Raw genomic sequence first — 26,756 nt, 5'->3', positions numbered from 1 at the left:
CCTTATAGTAACTAGTCGTTAGCGATCAAAAAATATATATTTTAAACTTTACCAATATCAATATGCTAGCTTGATAGTGAGTACAAAATACATCTTGTTTGTTTATCTTCATAATTATAAAGTTATTTTTATTACTGGATTCTGACATATGCACTAATGCATTGCTCCTTCCTCTCCGCTCGTCTCAGGTAAATAATGCGTCTTCCACTCAGTGGTCGGAGTCACACGTTCATGCGTTTTGGGGGCGTGGCTTTGGAAGGAGCCCAGAAGGGAGGGGGTGGAGTAATGGAAATAATGAGCTGTCTTTAAAACAGTCGGAGAGGTCTACAGACACTCGATTTTTATACTTTCTTTTTCAGAGTACTTACATTTTAATTATGTATTGATATATAAATAAAGTTTAAACAAATTTTGAAAAAAAGTTTTTTATACATTTTTTTGCCTACCCTGCCTTTAAAGGTGGCCTAGAACCAGTTTTTACAAGATGTAATATAAGTCTAAGGTGTCCCCTGAATGTGTACATTAGCAACAAGCAACGAAACATTTAGAAAGACAATTTACAAATATCTCTAAAAATATCATGAATCATGGATCATGTCAGTTATTATCACTCCATCTGCCATTTTTCGCTGTTGTTCTTGCTTGCTTACCTGTCTGAGTTCAGCTGTGCAATCCAATGTATACTGGCTCCCTTTTAATGCCTTGAACATGTGGCATATGCAAATATTGGGGCGTAACCCCGACTGTTATGTAACAGTCGGTGTTATGTTGAGATTCGCATGTTCTTCGGAGGTCTTTTAAACAAATGAGATTTACATAAGAAGGAGGAAGCAATGGAGTTTAAAATTTATGTCTTTTCCATGTACTGAACTCTTGTTATTCAACTATGCCAAGGTAAATTAAATTTTTGATTCTAGGGCACCTTTAACAGGAACAGCCTGGATGTTTAAAGAAAAATAGAAGATCCTCTTGTCGAGACTCGTGTGCTGAAAAGCTAAACTGATCTGGGAACAGTGTGTTTGGTTAGCCAGAGGAAGAAGAGTGACAGACGTCTGCTGGGACTGTGGGATACATGATTAGGCTAAGAGACGTGCTGTGAAAGACACTAGATGAGGAGGAAGAAGAACGGGAAGTGTAATGATGACAAGACAAAACACCCAATGGGACGCACAAGCACTGGGTATTACAGGCGGCTGACACTAGAGAGTCCCACATGTGGCTGTTAATGGCAGGACTAAAGGAAAGCACAAGGACTGTAATCATGGTGATACAAAAATGAGCACTTAGAACCAGATCAATGGAAAAGTCAACGTAATTCCAGTGGAGACAGGGGTATCGCAAAACAACTGCAACAGATCCCATCATCCCAGTTAAAAGTGAAGATCCAGATCCAGAAAAGAGCAATCCCTGTACCAGCTAAGATCCATCTCTGAATTCCAGGATTTTTCTCCATATAGTGGACTTCAGTGGGGTACAATGGGTGGAAGGTCCAAATTGCAGTTTAGATGCAGCTTCAAAGGGCTCTACGCGATCCCAGCCGAGGAATAAGGGTCTTATCAATTGGTCATTTTCTAAAAAAATAAATAAAAATTATGTACTTTTTAACCACAAATGCTCATCTTGCACTACTCTGCGATGCGCCACGCATGACGTAATCATGTTGGAAAGGTCTCGCATGACGTAGGCAGAAGTACCGAGCAAAGTGTTTACAAAGCGAATGTGCAAAGACTAAGTCAAAATGGCCTTCACACAAAAAAAGGTAAAACAACGACGTTGGGCGATTTTGAAGTTGGAGGAAAAAATGAGATGGAGTTTTTCGCTCTACCGCAGTACTTCCGCCTACGTCACGCGAGACCTTTGCGACGTAATTACGTGATGCGTTGCGCATCTCAGAGCTAGTGCAAGATGAGCATTTGTGGTTAAAAAGTATATACATTGTTATTTTTTTTTTTTAGAAAATGGCTGATAAGACCCTTATTCCTCATCTGGGATCGTGTAGAACCATTTGAAGCTGCACTGAAACTGCAATTTGGACCTTCATCCCATTGGTAGCCGTTGAAGTCCACTATATGGAGAAACATCCTGGAATGTTTTCCTCAAAAACCTTAATTTCTTTTCAACTGAAGAAAGACAGACATGAACATCTTGGATGGCATGGGGGTGAGTAAATTATCAGGAAATTTTCATTCTGAAGTGAACTCTAAGTGAGGATTAGATGACGGCAAAGTTAAATGTAAAAAAAAAAAAAAAAGGAAATTAGCATGTCCAATAAAATATGCAATAATCATTGCAACAGATTAAAAAAAATGCCTGATAACTGGTACGATACCAACATATTGTGCATCCTTAATTAATATTAACATTACTTTTTAAATTCTATACATATACAATGTTAACCACCATCTCATTAATGTATCTTTAAACTTTAGGAAAAAACTGAGCCTTATATAAAAATAAATAAGTCAAAACTTCACTTCAAGTGAGGAGTGATGTTTTATTAAAAAAAGAAAAAAAGAGAAAGAAAAAAAATTGTGTATTTGTAAAACTTCACAAATACAGTAGCTCTACACTATCACCACACAAGTGTTGTTATGCAAGAGCAATCTCTGAGAAATATAATTATGACTTCATAATTATGACTCTATGACTTCATGTTTTCACACAAGCTAAATGACCAGTAAGAAAGTTTCCACTTCCTGTTCCTAGTCTGGAAGTCTTTGATCTCAACTAAAATGTTGTTTTAGAGTTTAACCGAGAACTAATTACTAATCTCATATGCACTGGTTCAATTGGTTCAAACACGCTGCACTTAAATGCAGTTGTCAAGGACACAGCAATACATCTATGCCAAGTAAGAATCTGGTTCTGAGAAGAGAAACCGGAAAGCAGCGCTATGGTCAATATTAACCATGACACAATGAACAAAAGCAATCTAAATGAGCAGCTCTATATCCTTAACTTCTTATGGGAGCTCTAGAAAGTCACTGAAGGAATAATCGAGCTTGAATAAAGACTCTTAATCACAGATTCTCAGCAGAATTTTTTAGGCAGCAAGTTTTCTAATGAGAAATAACAATAGTGCATTCGGGCTGGAGGCCAGACTGAAGCTGGAGGGGTCTGGCACTCACAATACAGTAATTCATCAGTAAAATGGATTGCTGTCATTGGACACTCAAAGGCAATGGGTGAGATGAGAATATCACAATGACCTCACTCTGAAAAACAGTGCAGTAAAAGTTCAGACATGAAAAATGAAAATCTCCCCTCAGGTCTTGCCTCGCCCCAACAGCCACTGTTGGAGATCTGCTCTATCATTTGTAATGAGACTGAGCCCCCTTGTGACTAGGAGGTGTAACTGCTGACCTGGAGGGGGACCACTTCTTTCACTGCATTTCCCATGATGCTCTAAAATAGATGTTCTTCAGTAAGAGCTTGATGGAGAGCAGCTGAAATTCAAATACATACCCTTAAAAACATGAAAATGTTTTGTTGAGTTATGTGACTTTTAGTCCAACATGTGTTATATTATATTATTTAATTGCCATTTATGTTATCATTGTACCAAAGCCAGAATACATAATTTAATTATTTGACAACCCTGTGCTAGTGCATTTCTAAAACTGTGGGGAATAATTTGTAGCTGATTAACAAAAAAATAAAAAAAATTAAAAAAAAAAAAAATTTCCAGGAAAATGGAAAATATAAATGATGAGTGATTTGTTATTGGTTTTTTAAAAAAGCGCTTCAAAAATGACTTGCCCCAAGTTTCATTAGAAAAAACACAGGCACAGGAAAGCAAAGAGAGCTTGTCAAAATATTATATGGCACACAACTTCTAACTTAGATGATGCAGTGACAAAGCACAAGGACAGAATAGCTGGCATTTTACAAATATTTTTAGTAACTGCATTACTTGCATTAACATTGGTGAGAATCCCATCACCTCTTTTCTGTCTCATCACCATAAGGTGAAGAAAGAGACACATTTCTGGAAGGAAGACAGGGTTTCCCACAGGGCAGAAAAAATGATGTCAGCAGCTCTAACAAAAAGCTTTCGCTCATCTATCCCCACCCTGTCTCATCTCTTTTACCCCTCACCAAGCATCCTTCCTTTCCTGGGGCTTTTCTTAAAGCACCTCTCCAGATAATCTCCTTATGCTGGACTGGATGACTGCATGACCGAGGAGCCATTTTACAGCTCAGCACGGGTCTCGAGGAACATACTGTACATGCACGTTAACGCCCAGTTGCCAGTGTCAGCACAAAAACAGAGACTCAGCCACATATATAACTCACAAGCACACAGTAACTGCAGCCACACCCTGAGGTGTCCCTGGTGAGGTCCATTCACCTCCAAAAAAAATCACCACTGGGATTTCAGGGACTACTCAAGCTCTATATCTTCTCGTAATGAACGATTTCTGTGCATCACATCTGTCAGAAAAGGTGCTGGTTAACCTGATGCTGAGTTACAGCTTCAATCCATCATTGCAAAATGGCATGAGCAAACCATTAGTCACTTCTTGTACCATGGAGTGCTGAGAACAGAATGTGAGTGAATGATTTTATTTTAGCATTAGAAGGTTATTAGGTGTCCATGATGCTATTAAAACAAATCAGTCCAACAATCCAAATGCTAAAATGTTCTGAAAATCATTTTTTTATTTAACTTTTACAATGCAACTTATTTTAACTAAAATACATAGCTGTTACTATATTTTAAGACCCATTTTTACTGTGTGAGACAAATAGTAAGTGTGCTATTATAAACACACACACACACACACACACACATATATACATATATATATATATATATATATATATATATATATATATATATATATATATATATATATATATATATGCAAAAATGTATTTGTTAAAAAACTAGGGGTGTATTAAGATATATCGTGTCACAATATATCACAATACAAAAATGCAACAATATCGGATCGTTTATAGTGACAATATGTGTTGTGCATATTTCACCCAAAATGAAAAAAAAAAAAAAAAGAAAAAAAAAATCAAACTTAGCTTAGTGTCAATACTACATTAAAGGTGCCCTAGAACCAGTTTTTAAAAGATGTAATATAAGTCTAAGGTGTCCCCTGAATGTGTCTGTGAAGTTTCAGCTCAAAATACCCCATAGATGTTTTTTTATTAATTTTTTTAACTGACTATTTTGGTTCATCATTAACTATGCACCAATTCAGGCTGCGGCCCCTTTAAATCGCACGCTCCCTGCCCCCCGAGCTCTTGACTATAATACAGTGCATTTACAAAGTTCACACAGCTAATATAACCCTCAAATGGATCTTTACAAGATGTTCGTCATGCATGCTGCATGCATGCGTCGGATCATGTGAGTATAGTATTTATTTGGATGTTTACATTTGATTCTGAATAGGTTTGAGGCTGTGCTCTGTGGCTAACGGGCTAAAGCTAACATTACACACCGTTGGAGGGATTTATAAAGAATGAAGTTGTGTTTATGAATTATACAGACTGCAAGTGTTTAATAATGAAAATAACGACATCTCTGGTCTCCGTGAATACAGTAATAAACGATGGTAACTTTAACCATGATTCGGCTGTGCACAGATCCAGACGTTACTGGCTGCCCTTGTGTAATGCCTTGAACATGGGCTGGCATATGCCAATATTGGGGGCGTACATATTAATGATCCCGACTGTTACGTAACAGTCAGTGTTATGTTGAGATTCGCCTGTTTTTCGGAGGTCTTTTAAACAAATGAGATTTACATAAGAAGGAGGAAGCAATGGAGTTTGAAACTCAATGTATGTCTTTTCCATGCACTGAACTCTTGTTATTCAACTATGCCAAGATAAATTCAATTTTTGATTCTAGGGCACCTTTAAACTACTATACATAATGTTGAATATAATGTACAATAATGCAATGGGGGAATATTTGTGGGTCCTGATAATGCCAAATGTCTCATTTTACCAGTAAAAAGTGGCCTACATTATTTTAAATATATCTAGTCAGTGACAGAGTGCAAACATACTCATCTAAAATAAATCTGTGTTTCAGGATTAGAATCATGAATATTTTTATTTTCCTGTGCATTGGGTTACCAGCACCAAGTCCACGCCAATTCATTTCCACTCCCAATGTAATACCAAATTTAGCATTTTAAGCAACAGTACTTTTTTTTGTTATCCTTTTACCATATGTCTTGGAGTATCACAATAATATGGTATCTCGAGTTCAGCATTGTCATATGTATCAACTTATGACATGAGGGTTTTGTTACACCCCTATAAAAACATATAATTGTTATTTGTAAATAAAATTAAAATTGTATTAAATTAAAAGCAAAATTGTTTTTTTTAATGTTTAGTGCTTATATATATATATATATATATATATATATATATATATATATATATATATATATATATAAGCGCTAAACATTTTTAATACATATTTGCCAACCACTAACACAACAACATACATGCTTTCATGTTTTCATGAACACAAACACATTCACACACACACACACACACAATGCACTACATAAGTCAAAATAGCTCAGACACATCCAAGCAAATGACATATTCCCTCCTTTACAGTTGTCACATGCAATTATAACAAGAGTAGGTTCACCCGTCTCTCTGCTATCATCTCATCATGTGCATTCCCTTCACTCTTTCTTTGACTGTCTTACCTAGTCTGCCTCCTCAACATGCATACTGTGTCATCAGAAGCCTTTCATGTACATGGCCATGCTATTAAAGCTCTCAATGGTGTGTGAATGTGTGTTTTCCTTTCCTTCTCTGAATTTCTGTATGCATTTCCACTCGCTGCATGTCAGTGTCATGTGCTTGCCAGCTCCCTACTCATTAGTTAGTCATACACAAAGCCAAATAATAAAATTGCCTCTTTCAAAGCTTCAATCATTGAAAAGCCTACAACAAAGCTGGAGGAGCTATCAATGGACAAGATAACAAAACAAGGAAAGCCATTCCATTTCAAGTGCTCGTTCACATCAGTGAAAATCTCTGAGAGCAGGAATGCATGTGAGATGCTCATTTATGTGTTTTGAGGTCTGTTATGCAGAATTTTTTTTCCCATTGACTGGATCACAAGCAATCTCTGCGCCCACAGAACTCTGAAGAAAGCTACAAAGATTTTCACAGTGGCCAAAAAAAGTGATGTCTAGAGGGGATATTTGCACAATATTAGTTTTAATGACACTTAGTTAAGGTAAGAAAGCCAAACTCCAGCATATAGTGAAAAACAAAGGACACCCTTTTGAATTCTAAGGTTTTAAGCATCAGTATATAATAATAAAAAAAATCATCTGTTCTTTATCAATCTCTCACATCCTTCTGAAGGAATTCTGACCCGCTCTTCTTTACAACGTTGCTTCAGTTTATTGAGGTTTGTGGGCATTTGTTTATGCACAGCTGTCTTAAGGTCCCACCACAGAATTTCTCTGTGGTTGAGGTCTGGACTTTGACTTGGCCATTGCAACACCTTGATTCTTTTCTTTTTCAGCCATTCTGTTGTAGATTTGCTGGTGTTCTTGGGATCATTGTCCTGTTGCATGACCCAGATTCGACCAAGCTTTACCTGTCAGACAGATGGCTTCACATTTGACTCTGGTATACTTTGGCATACAGAGGAGTTCATGGTCAACTCAAAGACTGCAAGGTGCCTAGGTCCTTTGGCTGCAAATCAAGCCAAAAATCATCAGCCCTCCACCACCGTGCTTGACAGTTGGTATGAGGTGTTTGTGCTGATATGCTGTGTTTGGTTTTCACCTAACTTGGCGATGTGAATTATGTCCACACATCTCCACTTTGGTCTCATCTGTCCAAAGGACATTGTTCCAAGTCTTGTGGTTTGTTCAGATGCAACTTTGTAAACCTAAGCCGTGCGGCCATGTTCATTTTATAGAGAAAAAGCTTTCTCCTGGAAACCCTTCCAAACATGCCATACTTTTCCAGACATTTTCTAATTGTACTGCCATGAACTTTAACATTTAGCATGTTAACTGAGGCCTATAGAGACTAAGGTGTAGTTTTTTGCAGTTTCTCTGAGCATTGTACACTCTGGGTGAATTTGCTGGGATGTCCACTCCTGGGAAGATTGGAAACTGTCTTCAATGTTTTCTGCTTGTGAATAACCTTCCTTACTGTAGAATGATGGACTTCAAAATTGTTTGATGGACTTCAAAATGGCCGTATAACCCTTCCCAAATTGATGGGCTTCTCTAAGATCATTTCTGATGTCTTTCCTCCTTGTCATTGTGCTAACACACCTGAATGCTCCAGACCAGTAAACTGCCAAAACTTCTGCTTTTAAAGAGGTGTAATATGTCATGGGTTGTTGTTCATCTGTGGTTGTATTTACCTAATTTAAAGACCTACCAGGACCAGATGATTTTTTATTATGTCCTGATACGTAAAACCATAGAATTCAATAGGCTGTACTTTCTTTTTCACATGACTATATACATACACAGTATATACACACACTGACCCCGAACTTTATCAAAAAATATCCAATATTCAGCTGATATTGGATATTTAATTGTACATTCTCATTTCCTCAATTTTTACAATGACTTTTGCCATCATCTAATACTCATTTAATGTTAAAGGTGCCCTAGAACGCTTTTTCACAAGATGTAATATAAGTCTAAGGTGTCCCCTGAATGTGTCTGTGAAGTTTCAGCTCAAAATACCCAATGGATTTTTTTATTATTCAATTTTTTAACTGCCTATTTTGGGGCATAATTAAATATGCGCCGATTCAGCATGCTTCCCCTTTAAATCCTTGCGCTCCCCGCCCCCAAGCTCGCGACTCTATAATACATTGCATAAACAAAGTTCACACAGCTAATATAACCCTCAAAATGGATCTTTACAAAGTGTTTGTCATGCAGCATACCCGATTATGTAAGTATGGTATTGGATGTTTACATTTGATTCTGAATGAGTTTGATGGTGCTCCGTGGCTAAAGCTAACATTACACACTGTTGGAGAGATTTATAAAGAATGAAGTTGTGTTTATGAATTATACAGACTGCAAGTGTTTAATAATGAAAATAACGACATCTCTGGTCTCCGTGAATACAGTAATAAACGATGGTAACTTTAACCACATTTAACAGTACATTAGCAACATGCTAACGAAACATTTAGAAAGACAATTTACAAATATCACTAAAAATATCATGTTATCATGGATCATGTCAGTTATTATCGCTCCATCTGCCATTTTTCGCTATTGTCCTTGCTTGCTTACCTGCATTAAGTCTGATGATTCGGCTGTGCACATCCAGACGTTAATACTGGCTTGTCTAATGCCTTGAACATGGGCTGGCATATGCAAATATTGGGGGCGACTGTTATGTAACAGTCGGTGTTATGTTGAGACTCGCCTGTTCTTTGGAGGTCTTTTAAACAAATGAGATTTATATAAGAAGGAGGAAACAATGGTGTTTGAGACTCACTGTATGTCATTTCCATGTACTGAACTCTTGGTTATTCGACTATGCCAAGGTAAATTAAATTTTCATTTCTATGGCACCTTTAATCTTTAAAGACAGTAATGATTTATTAACATTGTGAAATCTAATATTTAGAAAATCTTGTTTCTCTCACTACATTCAGTTGTATTATTTAAAATGTCTGATTTTAGTTTTAAGTTAAAATAGTATAGAATTTTAATATTGGCCATAACATGAAAATCTTATCTGTGTCAAGCAGAATCTTAATATCTCATTTTACAATTCTGCGTGTTTTTTCTCAAAATGAGCACAGATTGCATGTTGATAATTGTTTCCACTGATACAGCTTTTTATGTGTCACTCCAAATAACATTTCATTACCCAGACGTTCAATTGCATTAGTAAATCAGATTTTAATAACACTGAACGCTCTCTCCGACGTAATCTGTGAGTGCTATTAGTGAACAGCCTCCGCTGTGTAATCTGATACGGGACATGATCTGATACCTGCATCGCATTTATCAAGAGGATGAGGGGGAAGAGATGAAACAGGAGGAAGGGTGAGAGAGAGGAAGTGGAAGCTCACTCCAGCGGGAGTGGTTACTAACTGCTAATTTTGCAGTGTTTGTGAGTATGTAAGGAGCATGGGCGGACTGATGCCTTTAAATAGGCGTGTTTATGGAAGTGAATGCTGGGACATAAAGAAGAGGTCATGGCACACTACCCGCATCCTCACAGGGGCACCATAATAACGTGTATGTGTTTGTGTGAATTTCTGAGCTGTGGAGAGATGAAACCCTACACCTTAAGGTGGACGATGGGATTTGAATGGGAGAGGAGGGAGAAGGTCATGTGGCAGGAAGCTAGGGTGGCGCCACGGCCTCAATCTTGACCTTTCTCCTGTCTGCGCATCACACTCCTCCTCATTAATAATATACAGACGCTAACTCTCTGGCATCTCACTGTAAACATTCTTGTGTGTCTAGTCATCTTAATTTCTAGTGACATGATTTACTCTGAGGTAAAGCTGAGTATCAAATGGGGTGACCAGATGTTCATGAGGTATGCTCCAGTGCTCTGACTATTCTCTAAAATTTTTTAATATGTCTACGTTTCAGCTGTTAGGCTTGCTGACCTTTTTCTCCTAAATGAAATATACTAAAATGTCTTTCTAGCTATTGTGTATGGCATAATGTCCCATCAAAGACAGATAAATACTGTGGGGCCCAAAAAGTATTTGAGACAATTCTGGACACTAAAATAACATCTGAATGTCATTGCATTAGATACGAAATACCACAGCAAATATACAAAAATATCAAAAGTGGCATCTGCAAAAAATGAGCTAGAGCTTTTCTCATAATATAATATAATATAATATAATATAATATAATATAATATAATATAATATAATAATAAGATTTCATTAAAAAAAAGTGTTGCTATATTCCTTTAAAATAAATGTGCCACTTAGTTTATATTTTATCTAATGGAATGACATCTGTCTAAACTTTTGAATATGCTGCATTCAACCAAATGTCAACCTTTATTAAAAATGAGCTGCATGACTGTTATCAATCACACTTGCCCTCTTTATAATTAAAATGCTTAAAGTTGGCACACAACAAATTTATTTGATTTGATTTTAGCCCATTTGGAATTGATTGAATTGTTGGACTTGTTTGCTAATTGTGATCTCATGCAAGTGACAGATTGCTGGAGGGGAGGAACTATTGTATCATATTGCACACATTATAAGGGAAAAGATATCATTGCAAAGGGACATTAATGTTTTTTTTAAAGATTACGAAGGCACATGAATTAAAAAAAAAGATATGCAAAAATAAAACGTAAATACTGCTGTATTCCATAAAAAAAAAAAAAAAAATATATATATATATATATATATATATATATATATATATATATATATATATATATATATATATATATATTTGATTTCCCTTTAAATCATCCAGAAGATAGAGCTTTCTAAACTCTATCTGGTTCTGTCCACAGCATTCAACACAGTTAATCACAAATGGTTGATTTCAGTGCTCACAGAAGTATTACGGATCTGCATTTTCCTGGTATATTGCCTTGATCACTTAACACTAAGTTAGCTGGAAAGGTTCAATCTACTAGTTGCTCTCTTGACACTGTTATCCAGCTGTATAGACTCTCTTATCACTGCTAAGCCGCCTATACTGTGCATCTCATTTCCTTCCTCTACATTCTCAGTGGCGTCTTGGCATGCCTTCCTGACATATTGATCTGGATGACTACTCATCACCTCCCGATTATCCTTGACAAGACTAAGCTCCTCTACCTCCCAGCCAAGACTTCCCCCTCTCATGCTTTTTCCATCTTGGTTAAAAGTAATTTAGTCATCGCCTTCATAAAACCCCAGGAGACATCCTAGATGACCGAGTGTCCTTTCTAAGACATTACAGCACTAGAATGATCCTACTCACCCTCGAGTCTGCTCTTTGTCCAGGCTCTGGTCCTGTCATGACTAGACAACCACATGTCTTCATCACCAATACTTGTCACATGCCACTCCAAAACTTCATGTATAGCAGCTAAACTATATATTCTGAGTTAACTAAATAATCCGTATGACTATATCTATGTTTTCTAAAGCCATAGCTTGTGAAGAAAAGAGTGGCTGAAGTCATTACTGGCTGAAAATCCCCCTCACCTTTACTGTAGTTCTCAAATCACATTCACACTCACTTAATTTAAAGTGAGACAGACAGTTACAGACATAAAGTAGAATGAAAGAATGAGAGAAAGAGCAAAAGGAAAAGAAAAAAGCAAGAGAAGACACAAAAGAACTAAAGAAAGAGCAAAAGAAAGAAAAAGAATTGAAAGATGAGAAAAATAATAAGAGCAAAAAAAAGAGTAAGAGCAAAAGAAAGAAAAAGAGAAGGGAAAAGAGAGAAAGAAAAATGAAAGAAACAGATTAAAAAAGCAAAGCAAAGAAACAGAAAGAGGGGAAAAGAGCAAGAGAAAGAATAAATGAAAGAGAAAGAGTAAAAGAGCAAAAGAAAGAAAGAGCAAAAGACAATCACAGAGAAGGAAAGAGTAAAATATGAAAGAAAGAGCAAAAAAACACGGAAAAGAGTGAGAAAGAGTAAACAAAGAGAAAGAACGGGCAGAAAAGAAAGAAACAGAGGAAGAGCAAAAGAGAAACAGAGAGGAAAAGAGTGAGAGAGAGAAAGAATGAAAAAGAAAATGCAAAAGAGAAAAAGAGAATAGAAAAAGAGAAAGCAAAAGAAAGAAAATAAGTGATAGAATGATAGATTGATCAGAGGTTCATTTATTTCAGTGACTGTGACGTCTTTCTCATTCAGTCAGACATATTTTTTGTAAGCCATTAGAACACAAAACACTGTATCATTTTTCAAAGAAATAGCTTCATTAAAACCCATATCATTTTTCCTACATCAATAAAAAGCGGTTATGTTGACGCCGCAGAATATAAACGGCCCTCTCTCTAACTGTAACGTGCGGAAAAAGAGCTGGGAATAAAATCACTGGCCACAACGGCCTGGCTGTTTCCTGTTTCACAGCATCCGTCATACCTCAGTCTATTTGATTTAACAGAATTCACGCCGGACAGCCTTTAAACAACAGCATTAACCTGCGAGGAGTTTCAGTTCCCCAGCCGGAAGAGAAAGAGAGAGAGAGAGAGAGGGAGAGAGAGAGAGAGAAAAAAAAATCACATTTCATAAATAAATCAGACACGCTCCCTGAAAGAGAGAGAGAGCTACAGCGGTGCTGCTGAGATCCGCCACGGCCACCCAGAGACATCTGAGACATATGACTTCAGAGCTGTATTTAAAGCACTCTGCAGCTCTCTGTGTGTCTGTCCAATGAGAGGGAAGGAGGCTGGGGGAGGCAGATGGAGTGGTCTGGGTGTGAGAATATGAGCATGTTTGTGTGCATGTATTTCTGCATTCATGACAGCATATGTGAACATGTGAACTTGTGCAAAGTGATCTTATAAGCCCTTACACTGTTACAGGACGGCCAAGTGGTGGAGCTGGGTCTCAAAGAAGTGCTCCACTCAGGACAGGTGATGAGTTTTAGTGACCTTGAGAGCAGCCTAGTCAAAACACCTCTCGTTAAAGAAGGACTTCAGGAATTCAGTGTTATACATTACAGAACAGATGTTCCTTAAAGGGATAGTACACCCAAAAATGAAAATTCCGTCATCATTTACTCACCCTCAAGTTGTTCCAAACCTGTATGAATTTCTTTGTTCTGCTGTACACAAAGGAAGATATTTGGAAGAATGTCAAGAACCAAATAGATCTCGATTGACTACCATAGTATTTATTTTTCCTACTATGGTAGTAAATGGGGGCGAAGAACTGTTTGGTTCCTGACATTCTTCCAAATATCTTTCTTTGTGTACAGCAGAACGAAGAAATTTATACAGGTTTGGAACAACTTGAGGGTGAGTAAATGATGAAAGAATTGTCATTTTTGGGTGAACTGTCCCTTTAAAACTAATAAATAAAACAATCATTTGTAATGCATTTTACTTTAGAGTGAAACAGGATATGCTAAGAGAAAATTAAAGGGTGGGTTTAAAAAGATTATATAAATTATATTAAGATTAAATAAAGATTATAAACAGTGATGTACTGATATTACAATAATGCCAATAAAGTCTGATAACTGATAAATGGCATTTTTAAACTCTATATTGTTTTACCCTAGATAAATTACAAATAAAACACTCAAAACATCAATTGTTTTAAATACTAAAGGTGAATCAAGGTCAGTGTTGTTACTGTTAACTAAAACTAAATGTACTAAAATTATTTTAAAAAACAAAAATAAATTAAAGCTAAATAGAAATACTACAAAAAAACAATAAAAATGACAAAAGCATATAAGATTACTAATACTGAAATTAAAATGAAAACTGAAAATATAAAAAATAAAAGCTTATTTAAAATATTAGTAATACTAAGATGGTATATAAATAATATTAAGATAACACAAACTTAGAAATCACATTATAAATGTACATTATAAGAAAGATATTCATTTTGAGATCTGATACCATTATAGTGCTAACAGCCAATCACTTTCCAGTGTTGCACGAATGTAATTGGCTAGCGAATGCTCTAGGGTGTTTGCATAAAGCGATCTGATTGGCTGACGCCTGCGTTGACGCTTGAAAAGTTGAGAAATCTTCGGCAACGGATGACAGCAAAGTAAATGAGAAGCGTTAACACCGACGCCCCATGTGAATGCAGCGTTAGATGATATAATTTGCATGTAAAAATAGGGGAAATGGGTATGCGCAAATAAATATCCAATATCAACCAGTAAGACCAAGAATGTGCATTTAGAAATTAAACAGTTTCACTTTAACCCACTGAGGCAAACAGAGTGAGAGCAATTAATTAAAATAATCTGTAAAATGCAAATGCTATCCTTGTGCAATTAAAAATGATAACAATAAACTGTTAACATTTCTCTATTACAGAACAGACATGGACATTCCTTTGATTTCATCTTTAAGACTATATCATAAATGTGTGCTTCTTTCTAATCTCAAGGTCTTAACCGAGGCATGGTATTTTTGGCCCAGGATTGGTGTAGCTCATGATACTGACAGCACAGCCCATGAACAGCTCTAGCGCCTCTGTGCAGTCACTCCATGAATAATGAAGAGACACGGTACTCAGCCAGACTGTGGATTAGCATTAGTATGATGTAATGCTTCTGGAGCAGTTTAGCACTTTTTTCCTTTTTTTTTTTTTACTATGTACCACGTTGTCTTCATCTCAAGGCTGGAAGAAAAATTTCCCTCTGTCGGCCCCAATCTGGGGCATTTTTACTTTGTAAAGTCCCAACATAAGTAACACAAATGGAGCTACAAAAGCTGTTCTTGGAATATCAATGAGTAGCAACTTCAAACACCATCTCATGAGCTGCAAACAGATCTAATATCCGCTGGCAAAATGTCAAAACAACAACTCTCACCTCTGCGTACGAGCAAGACCACACCGAGACAGAGGTGTGGTTGGAGCACGTGCCAACCCTGAGTCACCCCCTACTGGGCTGGCATGGCACTGTAGTTGGCAGACAGTGTTGTCTCTTTGTGTCTGAAACTAGAGACACCACACCCCACTCATGCACGACTGACTATATCAGTCACGACAGGACAGCTATAAAAACAGAATTGATCCAGTACCCATATAGGATGATGAAAAACTAATCCCACTTAAAGAACAGGTGTTACATAACATACTACTGCATACTAATAATTGTAGTATGTCTCATTGACTGACAGATCCAAACAAGATGGTCCCTTATTTGCTATTTCCAGTTTGTATGTAAATGTACGGTTGAGCCCTTAGGCAAACAGGGTTAAAATGACACATTTATAAACACAGCGTGTGCATAACGTATGCGATGCGCTCTTGGCATTAGCTGTAAAAAAGCTTTAAGGAAAATGTCTTACAGTATAAATAATCAGTTTGAATAATTCATGAGTCCCTCCGAGTTTAAGCGTTCAATTTAGGAAGTGTGAATCAAACATTTCACGGATCTTTAACTATATTCTTCCATATCATTCATAGTTTACGAGCAATTCAGTGTGACCGTGTCCCAAAAATGCACTCATAATTTGGCTGAGGTTCAAGAGGCAGACAATGACATAAAGAGAATGATGTTATACATTGCCTTAAAACTCAACATTTACAAATAAAATGCTGTACAACTTTATTTACTCACCTTCATGTAGTTTCAAACTTGCAGTATATACTGTATATACTGTATATCTATCTATCTATCTATCTATATATATATATATATATATATATATATAGGTAAGTTTGTCCATGTGCAAATTCAAAAATTTTGTCAGTACTGAACAGTGACTTAAATTTGTTCCATTTCTCACATACGTCATCATAAGGCTTTGGAAGACTTGAAATAAAGTATATTAATCATATGGACTACTTTCCTTATACATCTATAAGGTTTTTTTTTCTTTTCATTTTTAAGTAGCTTGTAAACTGGTCACTATGAATAGTCATTTCATGGCAAAAGCATCATGGAAAACATTATATGAGTAAATAACAACAAAGGGTTAGTTCACCCAAAAATGAAATTTCCGTTATTAATTACTCACCCTCATGTCGTTCTACATCCCTAAGACCTTCATTCATGTTCAGAACACAAATTAAGATATTTTTGATAAAATCCGATGGCTCAGTGAGGCGATGAGATCGAGAATACTTTTTGTGCGCCAAAAAAACAAAATAACAACTTTTCAACAATATCTAGTGATGGCCGATTTCAAAACACTGCTTCAAATCAGTTGCTTTTTTCGAATCAGTGATTAGGAGCGCCAAAGTCACGTGATTTCAGCAGTTTGACACACAATCCGAACCACTGATTTGAAACAAAAGATTTGAAGCAGTGTATTGAAATCGGCCATCACTAGATATTGTTGAAAAGTCGTTATTTTGTTTTTTTGGCACACAAAAAGTATTCTCGACGCTTTATAATATTATGGTAGAACCACATGAACTGTTTTGAATATGTTTTTAGCACCTTTCTGGGAACTGAAAGTGTAAATAAACTCGCTGGCTATAGAGGCCTCACCGAGCCATTGGATTTCATCAAAAAATATCTTAATTTGTGTTCTAAAGATGAACGAAGGTCTTACGGGTGTAGAACGACATGAGAATGAGTAATAAATGACATTATTTTCATTTTTGGGTGAACTAACCCTTTAACTGACTATACAAGTATTTTGTACCTGCCTAGAGAATGAGACAAAGAATCTAGCATGAAACAAACCCATCAATCCTAAAATCTGGTGAGGTTGTTTCCTCGTGTATGCATCTGTGAAAGGAAGTCGCTGACTGTTTACACCTCTTGGGGTAGATGGGAGATGTAAAGTCGACTTCAGCTGCCACAACATCTCGCTGTTTCCAAGGAGACAGGATTTTCAGGGCCCCTGGACACGAGCCATTTGAAAAAAAAAAAAGGAAAGAGAGAGACAAATGTGCAGAGAGCAAAGAGGCAGGGCATATTTGAGTTACCAAATATGACTTCTGAATGGAAAAACGGTCAGCATACCCAACCAATATATACAATGTAAACACAAGTGAGCTATAGCAGGTCATGTTTACGTACTGCATACACTTAAATAGACGAGCCCCTCTTTGTCACAAGCTTTAAATAGCACATAAGGGCAGCGCTCATCTGTTCCATCAAAACAATACAATGCTTTCCTCAAGAGAAAACATTAGACTATATATGCACCTTGCTATTTCAAAATCCAACAACTGCTTCCAATTTTAATGACTCTTTACTTGGCCTACATTTGAATTCCCAGCCAAAACCTCCTGCAAAAACGCCCCTGGTCATAACCTCCTGCACTATTTCCCAGAAGCGGCACAAATGACATGACCCTGTCATCGAGTCCCAGTGAGCGCTGGCCCAGACAGCCACGGCCATTCCAGAACGGCCTGTGGTGCCACACATGCCCCTTATTTTTAATTACAGCCCGTCCCTGTCTGGCACACCGATGCACACCCACTATCACTTATACACAACAAGAGCCCATTACATCGACAATGGAGATTACTGTTGTGTGGTAAAGAACATTAGTCACAGAGATCTGGAGAAGGAAGGGAAGAAAAAGAGACAGAAAGAGAACTGACTGTATTTAACCATTTAATTGGGCAACATGGAGGATTTAGAGCAACATTTGTCAGGTGGTGAACAACTTCGACATTAAAACAAATTGAAGGGAAATCGCCAACTACCTTCAGTTTTAAATTGTGAATAATTTATCCTTAATTCGTACTAGGGCTGCCCCCGACTAAAGATTTTTCTAGTCGACTAGTAGTCGTTCATTTAAGCCATTAGTTGACTAATTGCACGTTTATATTAACTGAATTATTTACTGAGGAGAATACTAAACCATAATAAGTGTTTAATATGTATAGGCGTAATATATAGCCTATTCCGCACTCAACTGATTACGAATGTGTTGGAAAAAAAATAGCAAGGAGACATTTTAATTATTTATTAATAAACTAGTGTTTTCTCAGTCAGTGTCAGCTGCAAAGATGAAGTTGACGATGCTGCCTCGCATCTCCACAGTACAGTGGATGCACCTTTAGAGAGAAATGCATCTTTCTTTTCAGATTATATAAGCAGAGAGTATTTCTTTTCAATCTCAATTGATTTCCCCACACAGATTTCACATCGGATTCTGTTGGTAATGTGAGTTTGCCATACTGACCAACAAAAAGCTGCCTAGATTGAAAGTGATGTCTGTGTGAGCTGTGCTTCATACATCACTATAGGTCCTCAATAGACAATGAACCTTTTTGCTCATGAAATTTTACTAATGTGACCGCACTTTAAACGCAGAGCCCACACTTAAAGAGATAGTTCACCCAAAAATGAAAATTATCCCAGGATTTACACACCCTCAAGCCATCCTAGGTGTATATGACTATCTTCTTTCAGACAAACACAATCGGAGTTATCAAATATATTATATTAATTATAAAATATATACTGGCTCATTGAGGATTTCTTAAAAATACTGTGTAAAAATCTCGTCTCGTTCTCGTGAACTCAATCTCGTGTCTCGTCTCGAGAGCTACCTGTCTCGTCACACCCCTAGTAAACAGACTTACGCCAAAAGAGTAATCTCTGACCTGACGCGTTGACAAATGTGGAAGAGCAAACCAAAACACCAGTCACGAATTGGAAGTCTAAAATGATAATTTTTAAAAAGAAATATTGGAGGATTTCGATATTTCGAGAAGAGCTTGAGTTTGTTGCCTAACCCTATTTGTTTGAACCACGAGAGGCATCTAAGCTTATGCTACTCCTACATCCTACATCTTGTAGTCGACTTGCGTAGGCCATCTGCCGGAAGCTACAAACCCGATTCCAAATAAGTTGGGACACTGTACAAATTGTGAATAAAAACAGAATGCAATGATGGAAGTTTCAAATTTCAATGTTTTATTCAGAATACAACATAGATGACATATCAAATGTTTAAACTGAGAAAATGTATAATTTTAAGGGAAAGATAAGTTAATTTTAAATTTCATGGCATCAACACATCTCAAAAAAGTTGGGACAAGGCCATGTTTACCACTCTTCTTTTTATAACAGTCTGCAAACGTCTGGGGACTGAGGAGACAAGTTGCTCAAGTTTAGGAATAGGAATGTTGTCCCATTCTTGTCTAATACAGGTTTCTAGTTGCTCAACTGTCTTAGGTCTTCTTTGTCGCATCTTCCTCTTTATGATGCACCAAATGTTTTCTATGGGTGAAAGATCTGGACTGCAGGCTGGCCATTTCAGTACCCGGATCCTTCTTCTACGCAGCCACGATGTTGTAATTGATGCAGTATGTGGTCTTGCATTGTCATGTTGGAAAATGCAAGGTCTTCCCTGAAAGAGACGATGTCTGGATGGGAGCATATGTTGTTCTAGAACTTGGATATACCTTTCAGCATTGATGGTGCCTTTCCAGTTGTGTACTGCCCATGCCACACGCACTCATGCAACCCCATACCATCAGAGATGCAGGCTTCTGAACTGAGTGCTGATAACAACTTGGGTTGTCCTTGTCCTCTTTAGTCCGGATGACATGGCGTCCCAGTTTTTCAAAAAGAACTTCAAATTTTAATTTGTCTGTCCACAGAACAGTTTTCCACTTTGCCACAGTCCATTTTAAATGAGCCTTGGCACAGAGAAAATGCCTGCGCTTCTGGATCATGTTTAGATATGGCTTCTTTTTTGACCTATTGAGTTTTAGCCGGCAACGGCGAATGGCACGGTGGATTGTGTTCACCGACAATGTTTTCTGGAAGTATTCCTGAGCCCATGTTGTGATTTCCATTACAGTAGCATTCCTGTATGTGATGCAGTGTCGTCTAAGGGCCTGAAGATCACGGGCATCCAATATGGTTTTCCGGCCTTGACCCTTACGCACAGAGATTGTTCCAGATTCTCTGAATCTTTGGATGATATTATGCACTGTAGATGATGATAACTTCAAACTCTTTGCAATTTTTCTCTGAGAAACTCCTTTCTGATATTGCTCCACTATTTTTTGCCGCAGCATTGGGGGAATTGGTGATCCTCTGCCCATCTTGACTTCTGAGAGACACTGCCACTCTGAGAGGCTCTTTTTATACCCAATCATGTTGCCAATTGACCTAATAAGTTGCAAATTGGTCCTCCAGCTGTTCCTTATATGTACATTTAACTTTTCCGACCTCTTATTGCTACCTGTCCCAACTTTTTTGGAATGTGTAGCTCTCATGAAATCCAAAATGAGCCAATATTTGGCATGACATTTCAAAATGTCTCACTTTCAACATTTGATATGTTATCTATATTCTATTGTGAATAAAATATAAGTTTATGAGATTTGTAAATTATTGCATTCCTTTTTTATTCACAATTTGTACAGTGTCCCAACTTTTTTGGAATCGAGTTTGTAGTTATTGTAGTTTATCAAGTTTTAAATATGGATATTTTTCGTACAAAATCCCAACGCTTCATTTTTGCAGGCCTTTGTTAACCACCTGGAATCGTGTGGATTACTCAATTCAATACCATAATAAAGCCTGGAAGAGCAAGGATATTTTTTAATATAACTCCGATTGTGTTTGTCTGAAAGAAGATATATACACCTAGGATGGCTTGATGGTGAGTAAAACATGGGATAATTTTCATTTTTGGGTGAACTATCCCTTTAAATGCTCATTAAAGTAAACTTGAAGGATTTGTTAACTTAAAAGATTTATTTAACAAAAATATTGATTAGTTCATGAACAAAACATTGCCAATCACTACTAACATCAACCATTGCGAGTTCAGGAGTGACTCTTATATTGCACACAAATACAGCATGGTGATTTAGGGAATTCACTCCTGCATTCAAATGCTGCTGTCACTCCAAAAACTTTGCAGTGCTTATGTGGGCTTTAAGAATAAATGCAAATAAACACAACATTTTTTAACCTAAAAATCAGCGATTTCCACAACTCAAGATTTAGCATCTCTCCTAGGAATGCTTATTTATGGGTCAGGATGCCTAAGCTTAATGCATAATCATTAGCATTGACTTCCAAATATGCATCAGCTGAAGTGATCTCAAACATGCCATGGTCTGCAGAAACCCATCCCACCACACTTTCTCACAGTGTTCTTAGCCTAGTCACCGGATGTTTTAAAAAAAGATGCTGTGGAGAGCGTCTGGAGCCATATTAATCTTAAAATGGCTACCATGGAAACAGTTTGGAATTACGAGGATCAGACGGTGATCTATTTTTAACAAAAGAGCAAAGGTGCTCATGCCAGGCAGTCAATGTGTCATACATATTACATTTTAATATAGGCAAGAAGACATATGCTAACATACATCAGAACAGATCTAATTGAGTCTCAACTGTAGTGGTTTTATTACCACACACACGAGCCATGTGAGTCTTATGAATGCCAATTAAGACGGGCAAACTGAGCGGAAAGGAATGACACTGATCAGAGTAGAATGCTTCAATTCCTCTCTGCGCCTTGCCAGTGTCTTTAGTTTACATGTCAGTTGACCGCATCCAATCTTGAACAATTAAAGAGCATTGCCCTGTGTGTATGTGTGTGAGAAAGAGTATGTGGAGCCTGTGTGTCTGCCCTGAAGATAAAGGACACCCTGATGCATGTGCACACAAAAAGGAAAACATTGATTAACCCTGAGAGAAAGCCAGAGAAGAAAAAAGTGAATGCAAATAAGCTAAGGAAATAAAAGAAAAAAGACTTGTGTGCACATGTGGAGGTATTGATGACAGCGAGAGGCATTCCCTGTCACTTTTACATAACAAATCTGAAGGCAGTTGTTGCTAGCCTCACGTTAGTCAGATTCTCAACCTTTCAATGGAAAGAGCCTGCTGCAATGCACCCTGACCACCCTGGACTTCGTCGGGGCTTCCTCGGGCCAACAGCCAGGTTTTCATGGCCCAGCAGGACAAGTGGGATAGGTATATATGTCTTTTTATGTGAAATGGTAAAAACCAGTTTGATTCAGCATGACTGAAATGCAGGAATGAGGAAATGCAAAATGATTTTGGCATCGGTGCTTGAGGTCCGAGGCTATTGGCCCGGCACAGCACGTTGTTAGCCCTGGCTCGCACTGGCCCGACAGTGGAAAAATCGGCTATACAGGCCCAAAAGATGAGGAGGAGGTCTTTATATCTCACATTACAGATGTGTGCTACGTATGCTAACTATCAATTAAGTAGCATACTACTGATTAATTACATTTCAGAGAATGTTTGAAGTGTTCTTTCCCACGGAGCTCACAGTGTAACCACGAGCAGGAGCGGTCATGTTTGTGCCTCTATTAAAAGCAAAACATCTGAAGAGGTAGTTAAAAAGAGTGTAGGGAAGTTGAGAAATACAGAACAGAGGCCCGCCGTCTCGGGTGACTGGGACACGGTGGAAAACAACATTGACATTCATGGCTGTGGGACAGGGAAACTGTCACATGTGGGGATTACTGTAAATATTCAAGGATTATATTTGTTTATTTACGAAATGTATGCCTTTTTGTCACTTCCCTCCTTTTAATCTCCTCTCAAGCTGTATTGTCCTACCTCTCTCACATCGAGGACTGGAGCCAAGTGTTGAGGTCTATATTGACCCATCCAAGCTGGACACTGAATGAATGGGTTTGTATTGATCTTCTGGGCATGCCTGGAGGTCCAAAATAGCATACTGAAGGATAAGACCCAAAATAAACATCTCATAAAAGTTACGTGTAAATTTGGTTTAGAGTGTTTGGCTCACGTTGTCTAGGGTTGCACTGTACTAACCAAGTGATGGAGAGGGTAAGATTATACTGTTTTTATTTTTGAAACATGTTAATTTTATATTCTATTTTATATTATATAACTATGACTTTTTATTATTCTAAATTAATTATTACATTTTAAAAATCTAAACTAAATTAATGTATTAAATTGATAGCCCTAAAAAATGAGATGCATTTACTTCTTTATGTGCTGGAAGCAAATCTCTTAGTGGCTCTTTTAAATGTATTCATGTCAAATTTTGACCAGAATGCAGATCCCCTCTTAAAAATCATTGTTTTATTGCAGCAAATTAAATTCCCAGTTCACATGACTTGGCCTGACTCACTGATTACGGAGACAAGCCCTCTCTCTTAACAAGCCCTGTTCTGGGCACATTCAAGTCCTGCTAGCACAGCAAAGGATGCTACACATCCCAATTATAGCCCTAATCAAATGAATCACATGGATTATTTCGCAGACTTTAGTGGAACAGGTTAACCGTCTTATTAGCTAAGTTGATTTCTTCTTTTCTTGCTTGGCATGCTTGATTTCTTGAGGCTTGTGAAGCCACATGAGTTTAATCTCAGCTGTTTTCTAGTCTTATAAAATTAGTTGACAAGACCTAAGCCTCCAATTCATTAAAACCTTAATGAATTTCTTTCAAAAGAAGATATTTTGAAGAATATGGGTAACCGAACTGTTGAAAAAAGTTGTGTATTTATACAGTGGGATCCACAAATATTGCCATCTATGGTAAATATGATAAATTTGTTTTTGCAATTTATCCTTTTAGTCTTTCATTAAAAAAAACTAACCTTTAATGAAGATCAAATACAGTAGTTGAAAGAAAAAACATCTTATTAATTTTTTTTTCTTTTCTGAAATACATGTATTCCACAATTATTGGCACCCCTTCATTTAATATTTGTGCTGCCTCCCTTTGCCAAGATAACAGCTCTGGATCTTCTCCTATAATGCATAATAAGGTTGATGAACATATGGCAAGAGATCTGAGACCATTCCTCCATACAGAATCTCTCCAGATCCTTCAGATTCAGAGGTCCATGTTTGTTTTCTTCAGCTCATCCCACAGTTTTTTTATGGGGTTTGGATCAGGGAATTGATATGTCAATGGCAAAACCTTCATTCTGTGGTCAGTGGAACTGTTCTGTTTATTTTGAGATGTGTTTTGAATCTTTATCATGCTTGGAAGATCCAACCAAGGCCCAGTTTAAGTTTCCTGACAGGGTCAGTCAGGTGTCAATTTAATATCTGCTGGTCCTTGATGTTTATGATACTGTGTATATTATGTTCCAGGTCTTTGGAGGAAAATTAGCCCCAGAGAATCCATCACCATACTTCACAGTGGGGATGAGGTACATTTCTACATGGCTATGTTTCTGTCTATGCCAAAGCCACCTCTGGTGTTTTTTTACAAAAAGCTTTATTTTGGTCTCATCTCGCCTTAAAACCCAGTCCCAATGAAAGTTCCAGTAATACCTGGCAAAATATGAGGTGCATATCATATCACCAAAGGCTATTTTTTATTGCAAACATCCCAAACAAGTTGTAGCTATATAGGTGAGGTCATAGTTTTGGAGACTTTCTGACCCTAGACCAAACTAGCATCTGCAATTCTTCAACTCTGATCCTTACAGTTTGTTTGGCGACTTAAACCATCCTCCTAAGTGCATGTGGGGGCAATATAGATACACATCCTTTTCCAGGTAGAATGTTAGTATCTCCAGCTGATTTAAACTTCTTAATTATTGCAAAGTGGAAATGAGTATTTCAACAATTAAATTATCTTATAGCCATTTCATGATTTGTGCAGCTCAGCAACATTTTGTCACACATCATTACTGTATTCTCAGGTCTTTGCCATAATGATGGATGACTATAGGAATTTGGCTTGTGTGTCACTTCATATTTAGAGCACAGTGAAACAGGAAGTCATGACTCATCACTTAAGTGTTCCTGATCACTAAGGTGAACTTAAAACATTCCATATATGAATGGGAATATACTTTAGTGGGAATTTTTAGGGGTGCCAATAATTTTGGCACACATATTTTGGGAAAAACAAACAAACAAACAAACAAAAATGAATGTATGAATGAAACACTAGGAGAAAATGCAAAAACAAATTTTCAGTATCATTTTTGCTCATTTTTACCAAGGGTGCCAATGTGTGTGGAACCCACTGTATATTAGTCTCAGCCTCAGACGTCACGCCCACGGACCGTTGGCTGAACATCTGATGCATATGGCACACTTATCTGGAAACACTGCAGGAGTATCGAAGTCATCATCTGGTTGGTTGAATTCTACAGGATGTCCGGGAGACGTGTGTGTGTATGTATCGCATGCGATTGTCACACGCATTTCGTCAGTAAAGCCGGTTCCCTGATTACCGCTAAATCGCCATCACCTGTTTTCAAATGGAGCTGCATTTAATAGACAGAGCCGTAGTTCACTGACAAGCTACGCAATATCGCGTTCATTATCAAAGGCGATTCATCTGCGAATAATGAACGGGATATTGCGTAGCTTGTTAGTGAACTACGGCTCTGTCTATTAAATGCCGCTCCATTTGAAAGCAGGTGATGGCGATTTAGCGGTAATCGGGGAACCGGCTTTACTGACGAAATGCGCGTGACAAACGTATGCAATATATCGCCCAGCCCTAGCGCTTACCAGGATCAACTAAACGCTGGATTTTCAAAAGTAGGTGAAGTTCGCGGCCTCATTATTGCAGTAAACTTACACAATGTTCTTGAATTAATAATTTATTAGATGCACGCCAGACTATTATTGTTGGTACATCGAATTTTCATTTTCACGCCACTAAAGCTGACGCAGAACAAAACGAAACAGTGATTGGTTGCGTTCCATGTTAGTCAAACGTCTTCTTGGGTGGTCCTTGGCCAATGAAAGTCCAGACCTTCTGCCATCAGTCTGAAGGTCTGGCTACGTGAGACTAACTATATATATATACAAATATATAAAATGGTACATTTTATTGGTGATTTGTCATATGACAAATCATATTATTTAAATTTAAACTTGGAAAACTGTTTTAACAGAAACAGATTTCAGCCTATTTAAAGAGGTCATGAACTGCATTGTTTTATAGTTTTATAATGTTTCCTGGGGTGCACTTATAATGTTAGTATGCTTTTTACATCCAAAATTGCCATAATTTATAAATAAAAGGCATTTTTTTATACCCTGATTTTAGCCCTCTGGTTTGAACGCTCTGTTTTAAGGGGCATATCTGCTGTGAGACTTGAGTGTAAATGCCCACTGCTGTGATTAGCTAACATCTTTCCATTTGAAATAGCAAAGTATTACTCTCTCTTTTAGCACATTTTTACTATTACAGCTCTCAAGGTTAA

At 37.4% G+C, this 26,756-nt stretch overlaps 1 protein-coding gene across 14 annotated transcripts in view; it reads right to left on the bottom strand.

Annotated features, from left to right (window-relative positions):
• The window catches only part of ppfia4 (PTPRF interacting protein alpha 4), a 131,437-nt gene that overhangs the window by 81,757 nt on the left and 22,924 nt on the right, over positions 1-26,756 (bottom strand). Inside the window, exon 2 of one of the 14 annotated variants that reach the window (XM_048171893.1) lies at positions 13,510-13,600. The exons of the other annotated variants lie outside the window; for them this stretch is intronic. Within the exon in view, the coding sequence (XP_048027850.1) occupies positions 13,510-13,600 (91 nt within the window). The remainder of the gene's footprint in view (positions 1-13,509; positions 13,601-26,756) is intronic. 14 annotated transcript variants of the gene reach the window in all.

The sequence above is a fragment of the Megalobrama amblycephala genome, linkage group LG21 (genome assembly GCF_018812025.1).
Source record: "Megalobrama amblycephala isolate DHTTF-2021 linkage group LG21, ASM1881202v1, whole genome shotgun sequence".
In the NCBI taxonomy this organism is placed as follows: domain Eukaryota; kingdom Metazoa; phylum Chordata; class Actinopteri; order Cypriniformes; family Xenocyprididae; genus Megalobrama; species Megalobrama amblycephala.
Note: the sequence above shows the minus strand (reverse complement) of the source record. Positions and strands in the feature narration are given on the sequence as shown.